Source organism: Rhipicephalus microplus, unplaced genomic scaffold, assembly GCF_043290135.1.
Source record: "Rhipicephalus microplus isolate Deutch F79 unplaced genomic scaffold, USDA_Rmic scaffold_16, whole genome shotgun sequence".
In the NCBI taxonomy this organism is placed as follows: domain Eukaryota; kingdom Metazoa; phylum Arthropoda; class Arachnida; order Ixodida; family Ixodidae; genus Rhipicephalus; species Rhipicephalus microplus.
In genome coordinates this window covers 3,548,198-3,567,310 of record NW_027464589.1, presented here as the reverse complement: position 1 = coordinate 3,567,310, position 19,113 = coordinate 3,548,198, and the positions used below count along the sequence as shown (strand labels likewise).

At 45.6% G+C, this 19,113-nt stretch overlaps 1 protein-coding gene across 1 annotated transcript in view; it reads right to left on the bottom strand.

The window, feature by feature from the left end:
- The window catches only part of LOC119166645 (dorsal-ventral patterning protein tolloid), a 469,222-nt gene that overhangs the window by 76,416 nt on the left and 373,693 nt on the right, over positions 1-19,113 (bottom strand). The window contains exon 4 of the mRNA XM_037417961.2: positions 8,039-8,336. Coding sequence (XP_037273858.1) covers positions 8,039-8,336 — 298 coding nt within the window. The remainder of the gene's footprint in view (positions 1-8,038; positions 8,337-19,113) is intronic.

The window sequence follows — 19,113 nt, the reverse complement described above, 5'->3', positions numbered from 1 at the left end:
GCTCTCTCTTCCGATGGAGTGCTCACTACTACAATATTCTGTCTTTCGTTTACGCGAAAGATATCGCCTCTGGTTTCCTCTTGGTTCAGTCCGGCAGCGGCACGTATGCTGTCGCCGATCCGAGCAGCACGATGTGTCCTGGTGCTGAAGCCATCTCTAGGGCGTACGATGACCTTGATGTCGTCCACCGGCAGATTCGGTTTTTTGGTCGCCATGCTGAGTCGTCGCACGTTTCTGGCTGCTCTTTTGACAAACGCTTCATCATCGTTGAGCGCGTCAGCGGTCTGCGCAGCAGGGTCAGTGCCCGCGACGCGCGCCTTGCGTTCCTTGTATTTGGCCCGAACCTCGAGCCAGCCATTCTCCTTGCGGACATCTGTCGGCGATATTTCTTCACCGTCTACGTGAACAACTTCCATTGCAGTCGAGGATAAAGCCGTTAAGCGAGTAGCAAAGGGGCGTCGCACTGCTCGCTGGGTTCGGCATAGACGCCGGCCGCGTCTGCAGCGCGAGCGACGGCGTCTACCGGTGCTGCGTTAGGCTTAGTTCGTGTGCCAGTGTGGCACCGCAATAAATGAGCTACAGTGTCCAGAAAAGCGGCTCACCTCCGAAAAACTTGATATAGGCAGGATTCGCTGACCTTCCAGAAACTGCTGAGTAGAATGCCGTTGATCGAAGATCTGAATTTCTGCCACAAACATAAAACATCCGCGGAACCGGCGTGAAACGCGTCCGCACCCTCTGGCCCCCTGGCGGCATCCCCGTCCTGGACATTCGAACACCAAATTTTTACCACCGTTGAGAACAAAACGTCGACTTTTTAAATCCATGGGTGTGCAGCATATACCTGGCTCTACAAACCCATTTAATAATTTTCTTACCCTTAGCTATAGAAGAGTACACTTCACTTCCGAAATCAATCGTCCGTCAACGTGACAGTACGAAATTTAGGTAGTTCGTATCAGCTTGCATGTCAAAATGAAAAAGAAGACTGCTTTACTTCACTGACACAAACATGAAACTGGAAGCTCACTATGAGCTGCTCCCTTTTCCTAGTGTATAACTACTTTGCCCTTTACCTCTTCGTTTTCAATCTTTTTAATATAGTGGCTGTAAAGTTACACGATTTTATGGTCTGAGCCTTCGTAAGAATAGATAACAAAACCACTTTTCTTCTAAAACCAGTTCACCAATCATAATGTAAATTCTTATTTTGATGTTTATATTTTTTCCTTCGCTCGACCTCGCGAAACCACAATACAAATACTTTGTCCGTAGATGGAGGAACATTTAGCATGTGTCTTTTTTTTGTTTAACTTCCGATTTCGCAATACTGTACAAAGCTAACATGCCTAAATTTCTTTGTGTGTTACTTTGCATGTACATTTCGCTACCCTAATGCAATGCGAGGTTAGGAGACCCATACAGTGTTTTAGAACGGGCACGTTCTGTGCCATTGTGGCTTGGCCGACAGAAAAGAACTGAAAGTAGGATTCTTTATCCACAGAAACAGAGATGACAACATAGAGGAATACTATAGAAATAATGAAACAGTGGTAGGTATCGTAATTAAACTCAAGAGATACAAGATGAAGGTGATACAGGCGTACGCGCCTACATCTAACCTTGATGACGTGTCAGTTGAAAGTTTCAATGAAGACGTGGAATCCGCAATGAGTGAAGTAAAAACACAGTATACTATACTGATGGGAGACTTCAATACCAAGGTAGGGAGGAAGAAGGCTGGAGACCAGGCAGTAGGAGATTTCGGCATCGGTAGTAGAAATGCCAGAGGAGAGCTGTTAATGGAATTCGGAGAATGCAATAATTTACGAATCTTGAATACCTTCTACCAAAAACGAGGGAACCGTGAAGGAAAATGGAGGAGGCCTAATGGGGAAAGTAAGAACAAATTAGGCTTCATATTGAGTGGACACCGAGGCATCATGCAGGATGTGGAAGTGGTTGGAACGTACAATGCAGTCACAAGAAATTGATATGCTCTCGAAATTGTATAATCTTGAAGAAGGAACGACATAAACTGATACGCCATAAGACAATCAATAAGCTAGTATTCAGAGAGAAAATACAGGAACTAAGAGTTTCACTTCAGAACAGGTACTCGGCTCTTATCGAGAAAACCAATCCTAGCGTCGACACAATGAATGATAATCTGACGAGAATCAATATGAAGTGTGTAGTGGAGGTTGGATGTATGGTAGCCAGACAAGGCACTGGCAAGCTGTCCCAGGAAATGAGGAACCTCACGAAGAAGCGTCAAAACATAACAACCTTAAATACAAATGACAAAATAGTGTTGGCGGAGCTTTGGAAGTTGATTAATAAGCGTAAGGTATTAGATGTAAGAAGGCATAAGATGAAGAGAATCGAACCTGCTCTGCAGAAAGGAGGAAGCATCAAAGCAGTGAAGAAGAAACTTGGGGCAGGCAAAAATCAGATGTGGGCACTAAGGGACAAAGAAGGCAAAACAACTAAAATATGAGTAAGATAGCAAAAATAGAGGAAGAGTTTTACAGAATTATGTATAGTAGCCAGGACAACCATGACCTTACTATAAGAACTAGCAGTAACCATGATTGCACCCCACCACTATTGACAGAAGTCAGAAAAGCCTTGGAGAGCATGCAAAGGGGCAAAGCTGCTGGAGAGGATCAAATAACATAAGATCTGCTGAAAGATGGAGGACAGATTGTGTTAGAAAAGCTAGCCACCCTGTTTGTGAAGTGTATCCTGACGGGAAGAGTATCAGAGTCTTGGAAGAATGCTAACATCATATTAATACTTAAGAAAGGAGATGACAAGCACTTGAAGAATTACCGGCTAAGCAGCTTGCTCTCCATCGTATACAAGCTATTTACAAAGGTACTTACTAACAAAACTAAGGCCAAATGAAAAATCAATTAACCAAAAACAAGCAGGATTTCGAACAGGCTACTCAACAATCTCCCACATTCATACTCTCAGTCAGGTAACGCAGAAATGCTCAGAATACAGCCAATTACTATGCAGAGCCTCCATAGATAACGAGAAGGCGATTGATTCAGCAGAAATATCAGCAGTCATGCATGTATTGCGGAATCAGGGCGTCACCGAAGCATATAAAATCACCCTGGAATAAATCTACAGGGGATCAACTGCTACCATAGTGCTTCATAAAGAAAGCAACAGAATACTAATCGAGAAGGGTGTAAGGCAGAAGATACAATCTTCCGAAATACTATTTACCATGTGCTTACAGGATGTTTTCAGAGGCCTAGAATGGGAAGATTTAGGTATAAGAGTTAGTAGAGAGTACCTTAATAACCTGCGTTTCGCTGATGACATTGTATTGCTGAGTAACTCAGGGGACGAATTGCAACTCATGATTACGAAGTTAGACAAGGAGAGCGGAAAGGTAGGTCTTAAAATTAATCTGCAGAAAAAGAAAGTAACGGGCAAAAACCTGGAAAGAGAACAGCGCTTCGAGATAGGTAATAGTGCACTTGAAGTTGGAAAAGCTTATGTCTACTTAGGGCAGGTAATAACCGTGGAGTCGTTCCACGAGATTGAAGTAACTAGAAAAATAAAAATGAGATGAAGCACATTTGACAAGCACTCTCACATTATGACAGGTAGATTGCCACTATTCCTCAAGGGGAAGGCATATGTCAGCTGCATATTGCCGGTACTTAGCTATGAAGCAGAGACCCGGAGACTTACGAAGGGAGTTCATCTTCAATTGAGGACGACGCAGCGAGCAATGGAAAGAAAAATGGTCGGTGTAACTTGAAGAGACAAGAAGAGAGCAGAGTGGATTAGCGAACAAACGGGGGTTGAGGATGTCACAGTTGAAATCAAGAAGAAATGAACATGGGCCTGGCATATAGCCCGTGGAAAAAATGACCGCTGGTCACTATGGGTAACTACGCGGATTCCCAGAGAAGACAAGTGGGTAAGAGGAAGACAGAAAGTTAGGTGGGCAGATGAGACTAAGAAGTTTGCGGGTATATAAAGGCAGCAGCAAGCAGAGGACCAAGATGAGTGGTGGAACATGAAGGAAGCCTTTGTCCTGCAGTGGACGTAGATAGGCTGATGATGGTGATGATGATGATGATGGTGACGATGATGCAATGCCCCATTAGGTACCCTTAAGAGATAATAATGGATGATCGCTATGTCAGTGTTACCAACATTAGGACTTTGTTGTCCTTAGCATCCCTGGCATTGCGCAGGAAGATGGCCATTTTGTGTTTATTCCACAAAATGGCCTTCCTTCGTCCCTTATCCCCTGTGTAGAGTCGCAGGCTAGAGCGAACTAGCTCAGGCCGACTTCTCTGCCTTCTAATAAATTCTCTCTCTCTCTCTTGGCGACACAAGTGACAGACCGGAACGTGAAAATTATGGCATGTGTATCATGTAACAACATGACTACGTGCCACGCTCATGATGTGCTCTCGGTCATTTCGCTAGCGTCACATATACAAGTTGGTATTACGGTACGTGAATTGATGACGACGGTATGTGACTGGTGAAAACATGATAATCATGAGACGCATGTCATGTAACTACATGACAACATACCACGCTCATGAAGCACTCGCGGCGATTTCGCTAGTCCCACATGTACAAAACATGGCATCACGTGACGTGAAACACGATGAAGGTATACTACACATCCAAAAATGATAGTCATGAAATGGAAGTCGTATGCGGCATAATTTACCTCCACCTTGTAACGTTGTAGTGATTTGAAAGTGACATATCAACCTTCCTCATTCGTGTTTCGCATATCATCGATTCCCACTTTACGTGGGATGTGCCAGTTTTCTTTTTTTTTCTTAGGTAAGCGCTTGTATTTCGAAGGCGATATTTGGCAGGCAGCAGTACCTCTAGCTAGACTACTTACATACTAACTTTTTGCGGGGTGCCGAATTTTGTTACAGATGGCAATAATTCTTTGAGAAAAAGAATTGGCCCCATATCCGCATGTCAATCAGCAAGGAGGAGGAGGAAGGGAAGAAATGAAAAGCAAGGAGGTCAACCAGACGCACGTCCGGTTTGCTACCCTGCACTGGAGGAAGGGGTGAGGGGATCAAAGGAGAAGAGAGGGAGAAATGAAGGGCAGCGTGTGTGTAGATGTGACCTTGTCCATTGCACGCTTATAAGTGGTCGCGTATCAAATGTCGTCGAAAGACAATAGTCTTGCGTCTGGAGAACTTGAACAAAACGTTTATTTTTGTTTTGTGTGCAAGAAAATGCGTGAATGGTATTTTGGAGGCACTGCGTTATAGTGCCTCGAGCGAGCAGTGGAGGCGAACGAGCGCACAAAGTCACGTGACACGTGAGACATGAGTGCTATCTGGCAGTTATCTTCAGAAACTAAATGCGCGGCTCTGAGACAGGCGTGCGGCGCCTGTCTCAGAGCCGTGCCACCACCACCACCGTGTCACCGTGTACATGCCACCGCCGTGTCGTCTTAGCAAAGCTTTGGAAACAGTTCCCTTTTCGTGCAAGTGTTGCATGGTCAGCGCCGCGTTATAAACGCTATGGTCCTTAGAATAACTTGTGTATGCCTGTTCTAGTAAAAGACGCACATACAGAATATATACGTGTTATGATGCCTCAGATATGCGCGATAATTGATTTTTAATTGACAATCGCCCAAGTATAAACGCTGAACGTTGAGCAACATTGGTGGGTGCTGCGGATGGGATCGGCCGTTTGGGGTATCCGCTGGTTCCGTTTAAGGTGCCCGGTACCGTTAAGGGTGGACAAACAGACAGACGGACAGACCAACATTTTTGCGTCGAAGGACCCTAAGAAAGACTATCGTTTTAAAAATAGTTTGAAGGCCTGAGTTGAGCCGTATCTCGAGACGCGTCACCGAAAACTGATGCCGTATTACGTTAAAAAATGCGAAGCATTTCTTAGCGAACTTCGGTGACTTTAGGCGTATCTATCTATCTATCTATCTATCTATCTATCTATCTATCTATCTATCTATCTATCTATCTATCTATCTATCTATCTATCTATCTATCTATCTATCTATCTATCTATCTATCTATCTATCTATCTATCTATCTATCTATCTATCTATCTATCTATCTATCTATCTATCTATCTATCTATCTGTCTGTCTATCTATCTATCTATCTATCTATCTATCTATCTATCTATCTATCTATCTATCTATCTATCTATCTATCTATCTATCTATCTATCTATCTATCTATATACCTACGACATTTAGCTAGCCTGGTCGTTTCGGTAATGGTGTCGATACCAAACTCGGTATGGCATGACATGACTGTATGAATAACATATTTGAATAGTCATAACATGAAAACTATGACATGTATGTCATGAATGTCACGATTTACACTTCATGGTCCTGCAGCTCATGCGGTGGTTTCTTTCACAAGGCATGTTGCGAAACTGGTATGGTGTGACATGGTGAACACAAGCGACCGACCTAAACATGAAAATCATATGTGCGTCATGTAACAACATGACTACATGCCACGCTCATTATGCCCTGGTGGCCGTTTCACTAGCTTCACATGTACCAAGCTCGGCATTACTTTTGATGCGAACTGACAACATAGAGGATGACACGTCCAAACATGATAATCACGAGATGCGTGTCACGTAACAACATAACTACATGCCAAACTCAAGAAGCGCTCGCGGCCGTTTTGCTAGCTTGACGTACATAGGCCAAATTCAGTATTACGTAACGCCAATAGATGACGGAGTTATGCGACTGGTGCAAACATGATAATAATGAGATGCGTATCATGTGAGAACATGACTACGTGCCACAGTCAACGCGGCAATATATTTCGACGTGACGCGCTGCATTCCTTTGACGCATGCATGTTTCAGCGTGTCTGGCGTCCCTGCATCACGAAAAGAAGGAGACGCGATGTTGTCCGGGTAACGCATCAGCATAGAGTAATGTTACTCTTTGGCATCAACGCGAAATCGTCGGACCACACCGAGAAACGCCAGTCGCGCCTGGCGTCAGACTGTAGAGCGCTCGCGTTTTGCTAACGTAGCGTCACTGTGCCCAGCGTGCGTGCGCGTCGACGGCACATTGGAGTATATTGGGCCCTTTTTGATGTGCCCAAGGCCGTTTCACTAGCTCTAAATATACCGAATTTGGTGTTACGTGACGTCAGTGAATGACAAAATATATGACTGCTGCAAACATGATAATCCTGACACGCGTGTCAAGTAACAACATGACAAAATACCACGCTCATAGCATGCTCGCGGCCGTTTCGCTAGCTCCACTTATACTACATTTGGTATCACGTGACGTGAAGGAATGACAAAAGTAAACGTCACATCCAAACATGATAACCACGACACGGAAGTCATGTACGACATCAGTTACTTCCAAATGGTGAAGTTTATTTATTTATTTATTTATTTATTTATTAGATTACCCTCAGGGCCCATAGGGCATTACAGAGGGGGTGGGTACAACATATATAACACACAATAAAAAGACAAAATAAAGAAACAAGTGTCAGATGCGCAAATCAGGAAGGCAACATAAGTCAACTAAAAATGTATAGGAATTCAAGCACATACAAGACAAAGATAGATAATGGAAACTGCGTATAGTTACAAGCATTGCTGAGAAATTGCAGTCTTGAATAACATAATAATAATAATAACTTGAATAAGTTGTGTGAGTTTAAAGGGATATATCAGCATTTCTTATTCATGCTTCGCATATTATCGCTTCGCACTGTACGTGGGATCTGCTAATTTTCTGTCTATTTTGTTTTTCTTGTGTTTGTCGAATTTCTGCGCACGTATCATGCAATAAAAATTTCATACGCGACAATGGTCGCCGCATCCACCTGCCCCCTTCCCCCTCGTTACTACACGGGCATGGTTGTGGCTCCATAATACGCTGGATTTTTCGGCAAAGTCTCACTAGCTTACACAGGACCAACACACTTTCCCAAGTGTACGCGTTCACACTAGCTTGATTTTATTTATCAATATTTATGAGTTCGCAAACCTTGACATAGTCGAAAGGGCACAGCTCCAGGTTTCTTGTGACCGGCCTCGGAAAGCACATGAGGAGGTTGTCACAGCGCAACCCATCAACGTCGAAGGCAGCTAGGTCAAGGCCCACGAGGTTCCGCCGCACATTGATGTGGTACTTGCAGAGTAGATTGCGAGGGTAGATACCCGGGTACCCTGGAGACTGCACGAAACAACGGCCCGGGGCGCAGTCCTGGAACGCCCGGTGGCAGTAAGTGTTAGGAACTCGCACACCACGCCGGTTCGGGTAGAGCTGGGAGTACTGGCCGTACCTGCATTCGTTGCCGTCCCGAAGTTTATCAAAGTGGTTGTAGAGAAATGCAGCAAACTTTTGCTACCATGTCAAATACTCGTTTGCACTGCAATGGCGAAAGTATCAATGCAATCGCAACATAACATAGTATTAAACGAAGTAAGGAGGGTTACAACCTCTTTTGAACCCAATGTCGAGTAACTCTACAAAATGCAGGTGCGAGAGAATGGTTGCACACGGAGAAAAATGGTTTTCATGAACACTCTTCTCATAGACTGCACATCACACAGTAGAATATATGAGCCGTTAACATACGGCTCTGACGAGAGCATAAGCACGAGCGACAGCGTTTTTGAATAGCGAATAGATTGAATAGCGTCGCGCTAAGAACTCCGCCTAGGGGAACACCCCTGAGGGACCATCTTCTGTTAACACAAAGAATGATCTTACAGGCAGGTAACTCGAAATTCAATGGAAGACTTGACCACCAAGGCCAACCACCGCAAGAGCAGCCAAAATGGCTTCATGTAGTACATTTTCATACGCGCCTTTCAAATCTAGAAACAAAGCTGTAGATAGTCGCTTACGAGATCTTTTGTGCTGAACGTACGAAACTAGATCAACGACATTGTCAATGGAAGAGCAATCGCGTCGGTCACCAGCCATAGAATTCGGATAGGTCTTGTAGTATTCAAGACACCACATCCAGGTGGCCTAGTACCATCGGTTCCATCAATTTCCCTACGCAGCTGGCCATTGCTGTTGGGTGGTATGAGGCGAGTTAGAGTGGGGATTTGCCTTGTTTCAAGATGGGTAACAAGCGGCTTACTTTCCAATCGTCAGGAACATTGCCATCCTGCCACAAGATGTTGTAAAGGCTCAACAGTTCTCTCGTTGCACCTTCCCCAAGGTTGCACAAGGATCGGTACGGAATACCATCTGAACTTAGAGAAGTTGAACGCCTCCAGAGAGCTAGTGCCACCTCGAGCTCCTCCATTGTAAAAGGGAGGTCCATTTGATGGTCACGGGAACGGGGGACGTCACCTCTCACTGAATAATCTGGACGAGTGGCTTGGTTGGCGATCTACGTACAAAAATCTTCTGCGACATCAATGTCTTTCCTCCCCTGAAATAGCGGAAGCGCTTTGAATGGGAAACGCTGTTCCGTAAGAAGACGCAGACCTTGCACCGTTTTTCAAATGTGTGAGAGTAGCTTGCGAGGGTCTAGTGACTGGCAAAACTTTGTCCATCGTTCTGACGCTAATCTATCCATGCGATGCTGAATCTTCTTTTGCATCCTCGTGGCTGCGCTTAGATCGCGAATTGATTTCGTACGCCAATACCAACGCTTTCATGTGGCAGATATTGTCACCGTGTGAGTGGCGTTTTGCATTGTGCTCTGAATTCTTTGCTCCAACCGAGATCCCAGGCCATCGCAGCAAGCAACTTTCATGTCAAATTTGACGTTGGTTCATTAGACTGCTCGATCGGTCGTACGTGGACCACAACTAGACAAGCCTTTGATGTTACGGTAGATTGTAATGTGATCACTTCCTCTTGTCTCAACATCTGGAAACCACTTAACGTATTTCGCGAGGGAGTTGAAGACAAAAGCAAGGTCGAGACAGCCGTATATCACCCCTCGAAGAAAAGTGAGGCTACCGTCGTTCAGGAGAGTTGTACTTGTAGGCAATGTTTGCTAACTTGTGTCCTCTTGCATTTGTCCGCGTACTTCCCCATGCCTGATGGTGCGCATTGAAATCACCTATGATGACCCATGGCACAGGACACACTCTTAAAATATCCGCTGATCTCCTGGAATCGAGATTATTCGATTGCGATATATAAACGTCTATGAGAGAAAACATGACTTTGTTCTTTTTCGCAGTGATGCAGATGTACTGATTGTCATCGTGAGGCGCTATTTGTTGGACAACATACGTCAGTTCACGATGAACACAGACAATGATTTTGCTCCACGCACCATTTGTTGAAGACATGACAGCTTCGTACCCTGAAAGTCTTATTAGTTTCGATAAATTGGGTTCACAAATGACGATGAGTGGAAACACGTTGGTAAACACAAACTGACGAAAATATGAAAAACGTGATTTTAGTCCTCTGGCGTTTCATTGAATGACGGATGCAGCCTTGACTTCACGAAATGATGAAGTGCGAGTAGCCATCTTCCTAGTCGAGAGATTCAAGCACTGGGCGTCAAATACTCCAAGTGTGCTTTGAGCAGATGCTGTCTTCATGTCGACTAGTGAAGTCAGCTACCTTAAAGAGAACCCGCTGTCCATGCCATCGAGACCTTCCTTACCTTAACAACTGGTGGCAGTGGTGGGATGCCATCAGCAACTTCCTTCGACCTTAACAACTGGTTCGCAGCGGTGAGATGGATTTCACGACATGGTGCTGTGCTGTCGTGAGTGCTTGATATTTGTTTTGACTTTCCCGGCTTCATTTTGTGAGTGTGAGTTGATTAGAAGCTGTGCGTGTGTGTGTTAGGGGATCACCTATTTGTGAGTTATAGGGATCACCCAATTGTGTGTGAGATGCCGGACCAAAGTACAACGGCAATCATGTAGTGGAAGGCAATGCTAATAGAGAAACTTATGGCTGTGAGTAAGCATCTAGACATTGTAATAGTGGAAGGAATGCGCAGGAAACCGATTGTGAGGCTGATCTCGCAAAAAGCCAGTGAGGAGAAGATTAAAAACGCGGTAGAAACTTTTGAGAAAGAGAAAAAAATTTGGCAGCATATCCACGGAGTGAATGAGGGAGAGTGGGGCGAAGCTTTTGTCCATCCATTCGTTCTTGCTTCCGTCCATGCGTCCATCTCTGTGACCGTCCATGCGTCCATCTGCCCATCCGTGCGTGCGTCTGTTCGTGCGTCCGTCCATGCCTTCGTCCATGCATCCGCCCCGGCGTCCATTCATGCGTCCATCCATGCATATGTCTGTGTGTCCGTTCGTCCATCTATTCAACGCTCCAAGTACCACCATCTCGCATCTTTTCATCATATGGATGGATGCTATGAGCGTCCCCTTTATAACGGGGTGGTGACAAGTATGCCACCAGGCTCGACAAAAAAAAAACCACCTTTTTTTCTTTTTATGTTGGCCTAATGCCTCTACTTCGATAAATTCTATCTTAATGGAAAAAAAGGTAAATTTTCAGCTTAAGTTCTCTGCCATTTACGGCACACTGTCCATATTTTATTTTTCCAATATTTATTTTTGTCCTTTCTCTCTAATTTTCTGCCACCAATACTCTAACCGTCTCTTACTTATTTCAATCGCGGGTGTGTTCAGCTTTCCATTGTTGTCCCTAAAACCCAAGGCTTCCTGTAGGCTCGTGCCCAAACGTACACCTGGGTGGATATCTCCACATTCAATCAGAACATGCTCCGCCGTTTCCTTATCTTTCCCGCAGCATCTGCATTGTTCTTCTTCTTTACTGAATCTTGCTTTATAACTACGCGTTCTAAGGCAACCCGATCTCGCTTCAAACAGTAAAGCGCTTCCCCTTGAATTATCGTAAAATGCCTCCCTCCTTATTTCATTTTTGCCCTTTCGGTAGTTACTCAAAGCCGGTTTTTTCTCCATAGCTGCCATCCAGTAAATCCTCTCCGCCTCCCTGACTTTTCCCTTAACGCTCTTTGTTGACATACGGCTTACAATACCAGCCGTATACTTACTAGTGAGTCTTCTAGTTCTTTTTCTCCACTGTGTGTCCACGCTCTTCCTATACAAATAACGGAACACCTTCTCTGCCCATCTACTCTCCTTCATATTTCTTAGCCTTTCTTCGAACCTTATTTTGCTCTGCGCTTCCCTCGCCTCAAAACCTGTCCACCCCATATCGCCCTTTACAGCCTCGTTTGTCGTCTTCCCGTGAGCACCCAACGCGAGGCGTCCCACAGTCCTTTGATTTACATCCATTCCCGCTTGCACCTCTGCCCTCATGCACACCACTGAGTTCCCAAAAGTAAGCCCTGGAACCATTACACCCTTCCACAGACCTCGAAGCACCTCATACCTATTGTATCCCCACAACGCTCTGTGCTTCATTATTGCCGCATTCCTCTTTCCTTTTGCTGCCGAGGCTTTTTCCTGTACCTCCATGTATCTATCACTCTCATTTACCCATACTCCAAGGTACTTGTATTCACTTACCCTCGGTATTTCTTGGCCTTGTATGGACACCGTCTGATCACAGGGATCATTGAATACCATCAATCCACACTTCGTTACACTGAATCCTAGTCCAAGAGCTTCACCTTCCCTTCCGCATATATTCGCCAGCTGCTGTATATCATCTCGACTGTCCGCAAATAAGACAATATCGTCCGCATAAAATAAACCTGGAAGCTTCTGCTCAATCATCATGCCGCCCTGTTTGTGTGACAGATTAAAACCAATGTTGCTACCTTCTAGCGCTTTTTCCATACTCACCATGTACAGCATGAATAACAGCGGGGACAAAGGACATCCCTGTCTCAGACCCCTGCTAACCTCAACGTTCTCTTTGCTACGCATTCCTTCCCACTCTATGCAAACTGTATTTTCTCGGTATATCTCCCTCAAAAGCTGTATACAGTCGTCGCCCATGCCCATTCCTTTCAATATATCCCACAAAATTTCCTGATTAACGTTGTCGTATGCCCCAGTGGTGTCTAGAAAAGCCACGTACAAGGGCCTATTCTCTATTTTGGATATTTCTATACACTGAGTGAGAACAAACAGGTTATCGTCTAACCGCCTGTCGACTCGAAATCCGTTCTGAAGTTCTCCCAAAATATCGTTATGTTCGGCCCATGTTTCTATTTTCATTTTTACTGCTTGCATCGCCATCCTGTATAGTACCGATGTAATGGTTAGTGGTCTATACGAGCGAATCTTGTCCTTTTCTCCCTTGCCTTTATAGATTAAGTTCATTCTACTTTGTCGCCAACTGTCCGGTATTTGTCCGTCCTTTAAGCTTTTTTCTACTGCTTTTAACAATGCTTCTTTAGTGTTATGTCCTAGTTCGTTAATGAGGCTAACGGGAATCCCATCTAAACCCGCGGCAGTGCGCTTTGGAATTTTTCCTTCGGCCTTTTTCCAGTTGAATTTATCAAGTACTAGCTCTTCCTCTGTTGCTTTCTCCGCCACACTTTTACTCACCGGGGAGATCTCCTGGACGCTCTTTTGAAACGAATCGGCTGTTACCTTTTGGATGTAACCTAGCGCTTCGTACCCTTCCAATTGATTTCCTCCTTCATCTAGAATATGTTGTTGCGTTGTGACAGACTTCCTACCTAGCGCCTTTATGTGGCTCCAAAAAATCCTAGGCTCGGCCTCCTTTTTTTCGTGTATCTCTGTCATCCAGCGTTCACTTTCACCTTTAATTTTTGCCTCTACCAATTTCTGTACAAGGGATTTTTTCTCTAAATATATTTCCCATATTTTTTTGACTTCGTCCTGCGGCCGCTTCTCCTTTTCTGCCTTTCTATGCTCCCGTGAGGCTTCGCGTCGCTTCTCGATCGCCTCCCGGATTTCCTTGTTCCACCAACTTTTTGGCTTCCTTTTTCCTTTCCAGCAAACAGTTTTCTTCTCTTTCCCTATCTCCTTCGTCATTAGATGTAACAGCTCACTATACTCCCAGTCCTTGCCTGGTATTTCGCCTACTTCTTCCTCGACTCTTGCGGCTATATTTATTATTTGTTTGTCATTTAAATACGAGCTGCCAGACTTTGATTCCATGCTCATATTTTCAGTTTCGTATCCCATTTGTAATGTTATTCGTTTATGATCACTACCCAAGCTGTTAATGCCTTCCTCGTCTATCCTCATTTCTGTCAGTTTGTGGTAAATTCCTTCAGTCATGAGACAATAATCAATACTTGATTGCTTGTTTCCGACTTCCCATGTGATCTGGCCGTCACATTTAGGCCCCGTGTTAACTATCTCCAGACTATGTTGCTCGCAAAGATCTAGTAATAACTTCCCATTGGTGTCTGAATATCCGTCAAGGTCATGTATGTGGGCATTCATGTCCCCTAGAAGGATGATTTCGGCCCCATTACCAAATTCCTTAATATCCGCACTCATGCAATCCACTATCTCCTGATTCTTTTCTCTGCAGTTATTCCCCGTCCACAAGTAGGCTACCCCTAGCCACGTTTCCTTTCCACCTACTGTGCCCCGAACCCAGAGGTGCTCTGAACACGTCTGTTTCACTCTAACCCATTTGGCTCCGCGGTGAATTAGCATTCCTACACCCCCACCTTTCCTTTCCGATATGGTCCTGTTACACCCTTCCCAAACATAATTTTTTAAATGTGGTGGCTCTTCCAAGTCTCTAAGGTGTGTTTCTGTAACCGCATACACGCCTATCTGTTCTTTGTTTAACTGCTCCTCAATCTCTAACCATTTTGCCTTCTTTCTGCCACCCTGCATGTTTATGTAACTAATTGCAACACGCGCCTTTTTCCTTTTTCTTTTACCTTTTTTCTGGTTTTTCGCAATTCTACCTGTCAAAGCGTCCTCCTGGTTGCTTTCCCTGTTACGAGCTACCCCGGACTCCGAAGGGCCCGTGAGCCCCCCAAAAAAGCTACTGCGCGTCCTGCCAGTCGCCAGCCCACCTCGTGTCCAAGCCTCTTATCGAAATGAATCCTGTCTCTTTGGAATCCACCCCACCTGTGCACTTCCCTGTTTATATCCACTACCTCGAAACCCTTCTCTCGACTAATCCGCCATATCTCCTTGTTTGCGTCTACAACCGCTCTTCGCAGGTTGACGTTGCGCACCGGTACTTCCGGTACTGTGCATACTACAATTTGCACCTGGGGGGACACGGTGCGCATGTCATCCACCCCTCTCGCCAAGGCCGTCGCTAGTCCTGACGATTCTTTTTTCAGGACGTCATTTAACCCTCCCGCAATTACAACGAGGTTACGATTGCCAGCCTTAGCTGCGAGTTGTTCACCCGCTTGACTCATTACTGTCCCCTGCGTTTGTCCTGGGAACGTCCCTATCGCAACTCTCTTGTCGCCTTTCACCCTTTCTTTGATTGCCGCTGCGCATCGGACCAAATTTGAGTCACCGGCGATGATGACCTGTTCAGACATTCCTTCTGAAACCTGCACCTGGCTGCTGACTAGGTGACTAGCGTGAGTCACGGCTGCTGGTTTGCTCCCTCCCTCCCTCAAAACTACTTCCCGGTAGCTGGGCCCTGTGGCCAATGTATCTGCCTTTGTCATGCCTGTTTCCTTCATCTCTCCCGCACGGGGGGTCGTCGCCATAATGCTTCCGCCGTCACCTGCCTCTTCGTTCCCTTTCACGACCTTCGATAGGCCCTTCTCGGCTGCCGGGAGCCTTTCTTCCATGGCTGACGTTTGCTCTCGCTCCTTCGCCAATGCATTCTCCAGCGCTGCGATTTTCTCCATGAGCCCACTCTGGACCGCCATCATATTTTTCATTTTCTCCTCGAACTCGCACTGTCTACACTTGGCGTCATCTTCTGCTTTCTCCTCCGCACTAATTTCCACCTTCCGCCCTACCCCGCACTCGGAACACTTTACGGTCTTTTTGACCATGGCTAGCTCAGTTTACCGATGCCCACGTGTTAGAAAACTGTACTAAAATACACTGGTCTAAGCCAAAAAGAACCACAATAATAAATAAATACGCTACACTTCACAGCACCTGCGCATGCACGTGGTCGGTCTACGCGCAGGCTTCAGCCACGTGGTGGCTGGAGAAAAAAAGACACAGTACAAATTACTAATAAGAAAAAAAAAACCGTGCACCGTACTAGACCTAATCAAGCCTTACGCTAGCGCCTTACGTTCTCATAACGCTACATATAGAGGCAAACTGGAAACATGCAAAAACACTTATCTGTAGCTGTCATTCCGGAGCTCTCCAAAAACACGTCCGACCTCTACCACTCCTGCTACCACCGGTGCATATTTTCCGCATATGCACCGCCATCCAGCGGACATTCCGAGGACTAAACGAGAGGTGGCACACGCACACTTTCTTACGGCTTGCGCTTCGTGTCTACTTCCCATCTTTAACCACTTCGAGTTCATGGTATATACTAGCTCACTGTATTCATGGCACTGTGGCCCAAAGCTCGCTAAACCTTTCTAAAACCAAGGAGGTTATGCCGAGCGAGTGTGAAATAGCAACCCTTTCTCGTCAGATAGTGCTCAATGTACATGCAAATGGGTGCTAAGGGGGAATGATCGACAGGAGAATTCGGCTTTTAGTTAACGCGCACGCTGCGAATTTTTTATTGTTCAACAACGCACAGAAGAAATCTCACACCGGCACCACCTTGGAGGTCAAAATGTAAGACTGGTTACACACTACGACTACTACTACGACTACGAGAAACGAATGGGTGCCGCTATAAAGGAGCTTCGTCCCTAAAAAAAGAGATGAGAAAAAGAAGGAAGGAGAGAAGCAGAGGGAGCTGGAGATTGAACTATTGGAACAGAAAGTCGAGGCAATGCGGCGGAAGCTCCCGCCATCCGCAACTGTAGCGCATGAGCTGTGCGATGATCAATTGAGTGTAGTGCAGTTTACAGCTATAGAGAAGGCTGGCACATGTGAAGACAGCAGCAGGTTCACAGGTGAACCAAAAGTGAGAGCTGCGGAAAATGCTGCTCTAACGAGAGAGGCCGCCGAAGGCCAGAGCGAATGCGAGGAGGTGCTGTGCCAGTTAAATGCAAGCGAAACAGCTAGGAGAGCTGTAGAAAAACTGGTACAGACCTCAACTGTGATTGTCGCAACGGTGGAACTTGCAAACGAAGTCGAAGTAGTCAAGAACACCGGAGAAAACTCAATAAAAGCAGCGATTGTCGAGAGTAATGGCATCAGTGCAGTCGCGGACAGCTCTCAGGAATGCGAGAAAGGTTTTTTGAAGGGAGGCAGCTGCATTGTTCATGAGTGTGTTAACCTGTCCGTCGGTCTAAAATGTGAAAGAGATGATTTTGTCAAAAATCATTAAGACTGCACGGGTTGTACAGCTGACAAATGTTTTGAGAGGGTTCACGAGCTTGAGAAGCGAGCGGGAAGGTCGGAAATGAGCCGCAAGAAACGGCGCAGACACAAGAGATGTCGGAAAGCCACGAGAGGGACGAAAAGCACTATGCGTGTAAAGAAAAGCTCCAAATGTTTGAGCCTAACTAGAGAGACTAGGGGTTGTGCGTCGGCGTCACAGTCTGTTTGCATGCGTCCGAGTCACCGGATGAAAGGTAAAAAGAAAGCGGGAATGCAATAAAGTGGAAAGAGCAAGTCTTCTGGTTCTTTTCACAGCAAGTCTTATGGTTTGTCTTTGAACTGTAATACCACCGATGACTCGACCCGCTACCAATTTCAAAGCAATGAGGGAAAGGTCGGTCGCAAACGTCACCGTAAAAGAATGAAGCGTGCGCGTGCGATGAAGCAATGGGCGAACAGAGGTGGCACGCTGCCGGACGAAAGAAAGAAGTGTAGCTCATCAAGCAGTTCAGTGAAGAGGCCTTTGTGGCGGGAAGTAACGCGCCAGCGGCGAAAGGGTAGGCCACAGCGGGCATCCTCACAATGTACGCAGGAGATTTAAAGCTTTGCGGGGACAAGGTTGTCGTAGGGGTCCTAGAGGAAAGGCCACAATAGCTAAGCAACACACGAGAGCTAGCCCTAAAAGGGCATGACCACTCTTTCCCACACATTGCGCGGGTCCCTTGCACCAGATTGGCAGAAGTCAGCCGAAATTACGAATGATGCGTGGCTGCGCCGTTCAGCTGGTAGCACATACGCGTCGTTGCCTCGGGCGTTCTCGAAATCCGGCAAGACCACGAGCGCCACGTGTACGACTGAAGTGAGAGACAGCTAAAAGCTGGAGAGTCGGACGGAGGAATTCACTTGGAAGCATGTATGTTTGTGTATTTTTGGCTTTAATGTAATATTCCTGTGTCATCTCCACGGCTTGTTTGTTTAGTTATTTTTTCACTTCAATACTTTTCTGTAAACTTTGGCCGAGTTTTCAGTTAAGTTGTTAAGGGTTATGCGAAAGCAGTGACCCGCATCGGTCAGCCGACTGCGTGAAATTATATTTTTTTTCTTTGAGATAAAAGCACGTAAATCGTAATTGAAGTTTGGTTCGTCCGCTAAATTTGAAAGCGTGGTAACGTTGTCGATATCAGCTATGCTTCGGGCCTTTTTTGGTGTAGCGCGAAGATTTAGAACGTCTTAAGAGCGTAAATGGGCATTGCTAAGGTAGGTTTTCGAATAAAACAAAAAACTGTTTTCGAAATTCTCACGTTTGAAAAACATTTGGAACGGCTTTTGTGGCACAACATTTACGCAGGTTTTGTTAGGTGCTCTTGCGTGTATGGCATCTAGCGTTATTTTCATTGCGTGTCGGTTTTTGTGAACATTCATGTTCAGACACGTGTTTAGTGGTGCCTATGTTATAGGAATATGGCCTTTGGTTAGGTGTGTGTGTGGGTCTGCGCTAGGTCGCACAGCAAAATCCTGTGCGTTCTTTAAAGACAGGGGCTGACGTGAGGCTACATTCAGTTAACGAGTGTGCTAGTATGTGAGGGTTATTTCCTTACGTTATTTTAGTGATTGCTTGGGGATCATGTGATCTCTTGAGCTGATGACAGTTGCGCTTTACCAAATGTTAACGTTAGGAATACGACTCAGGTAGTTATAAGAGGCCGCTTGACTTGTTGTGAGAGAGTTTTCATTAGCCTCAGGGTGTCCTACAAGCAGGTACTCTCGACTACGCCTTGAAAATATGTATTGAGAGAA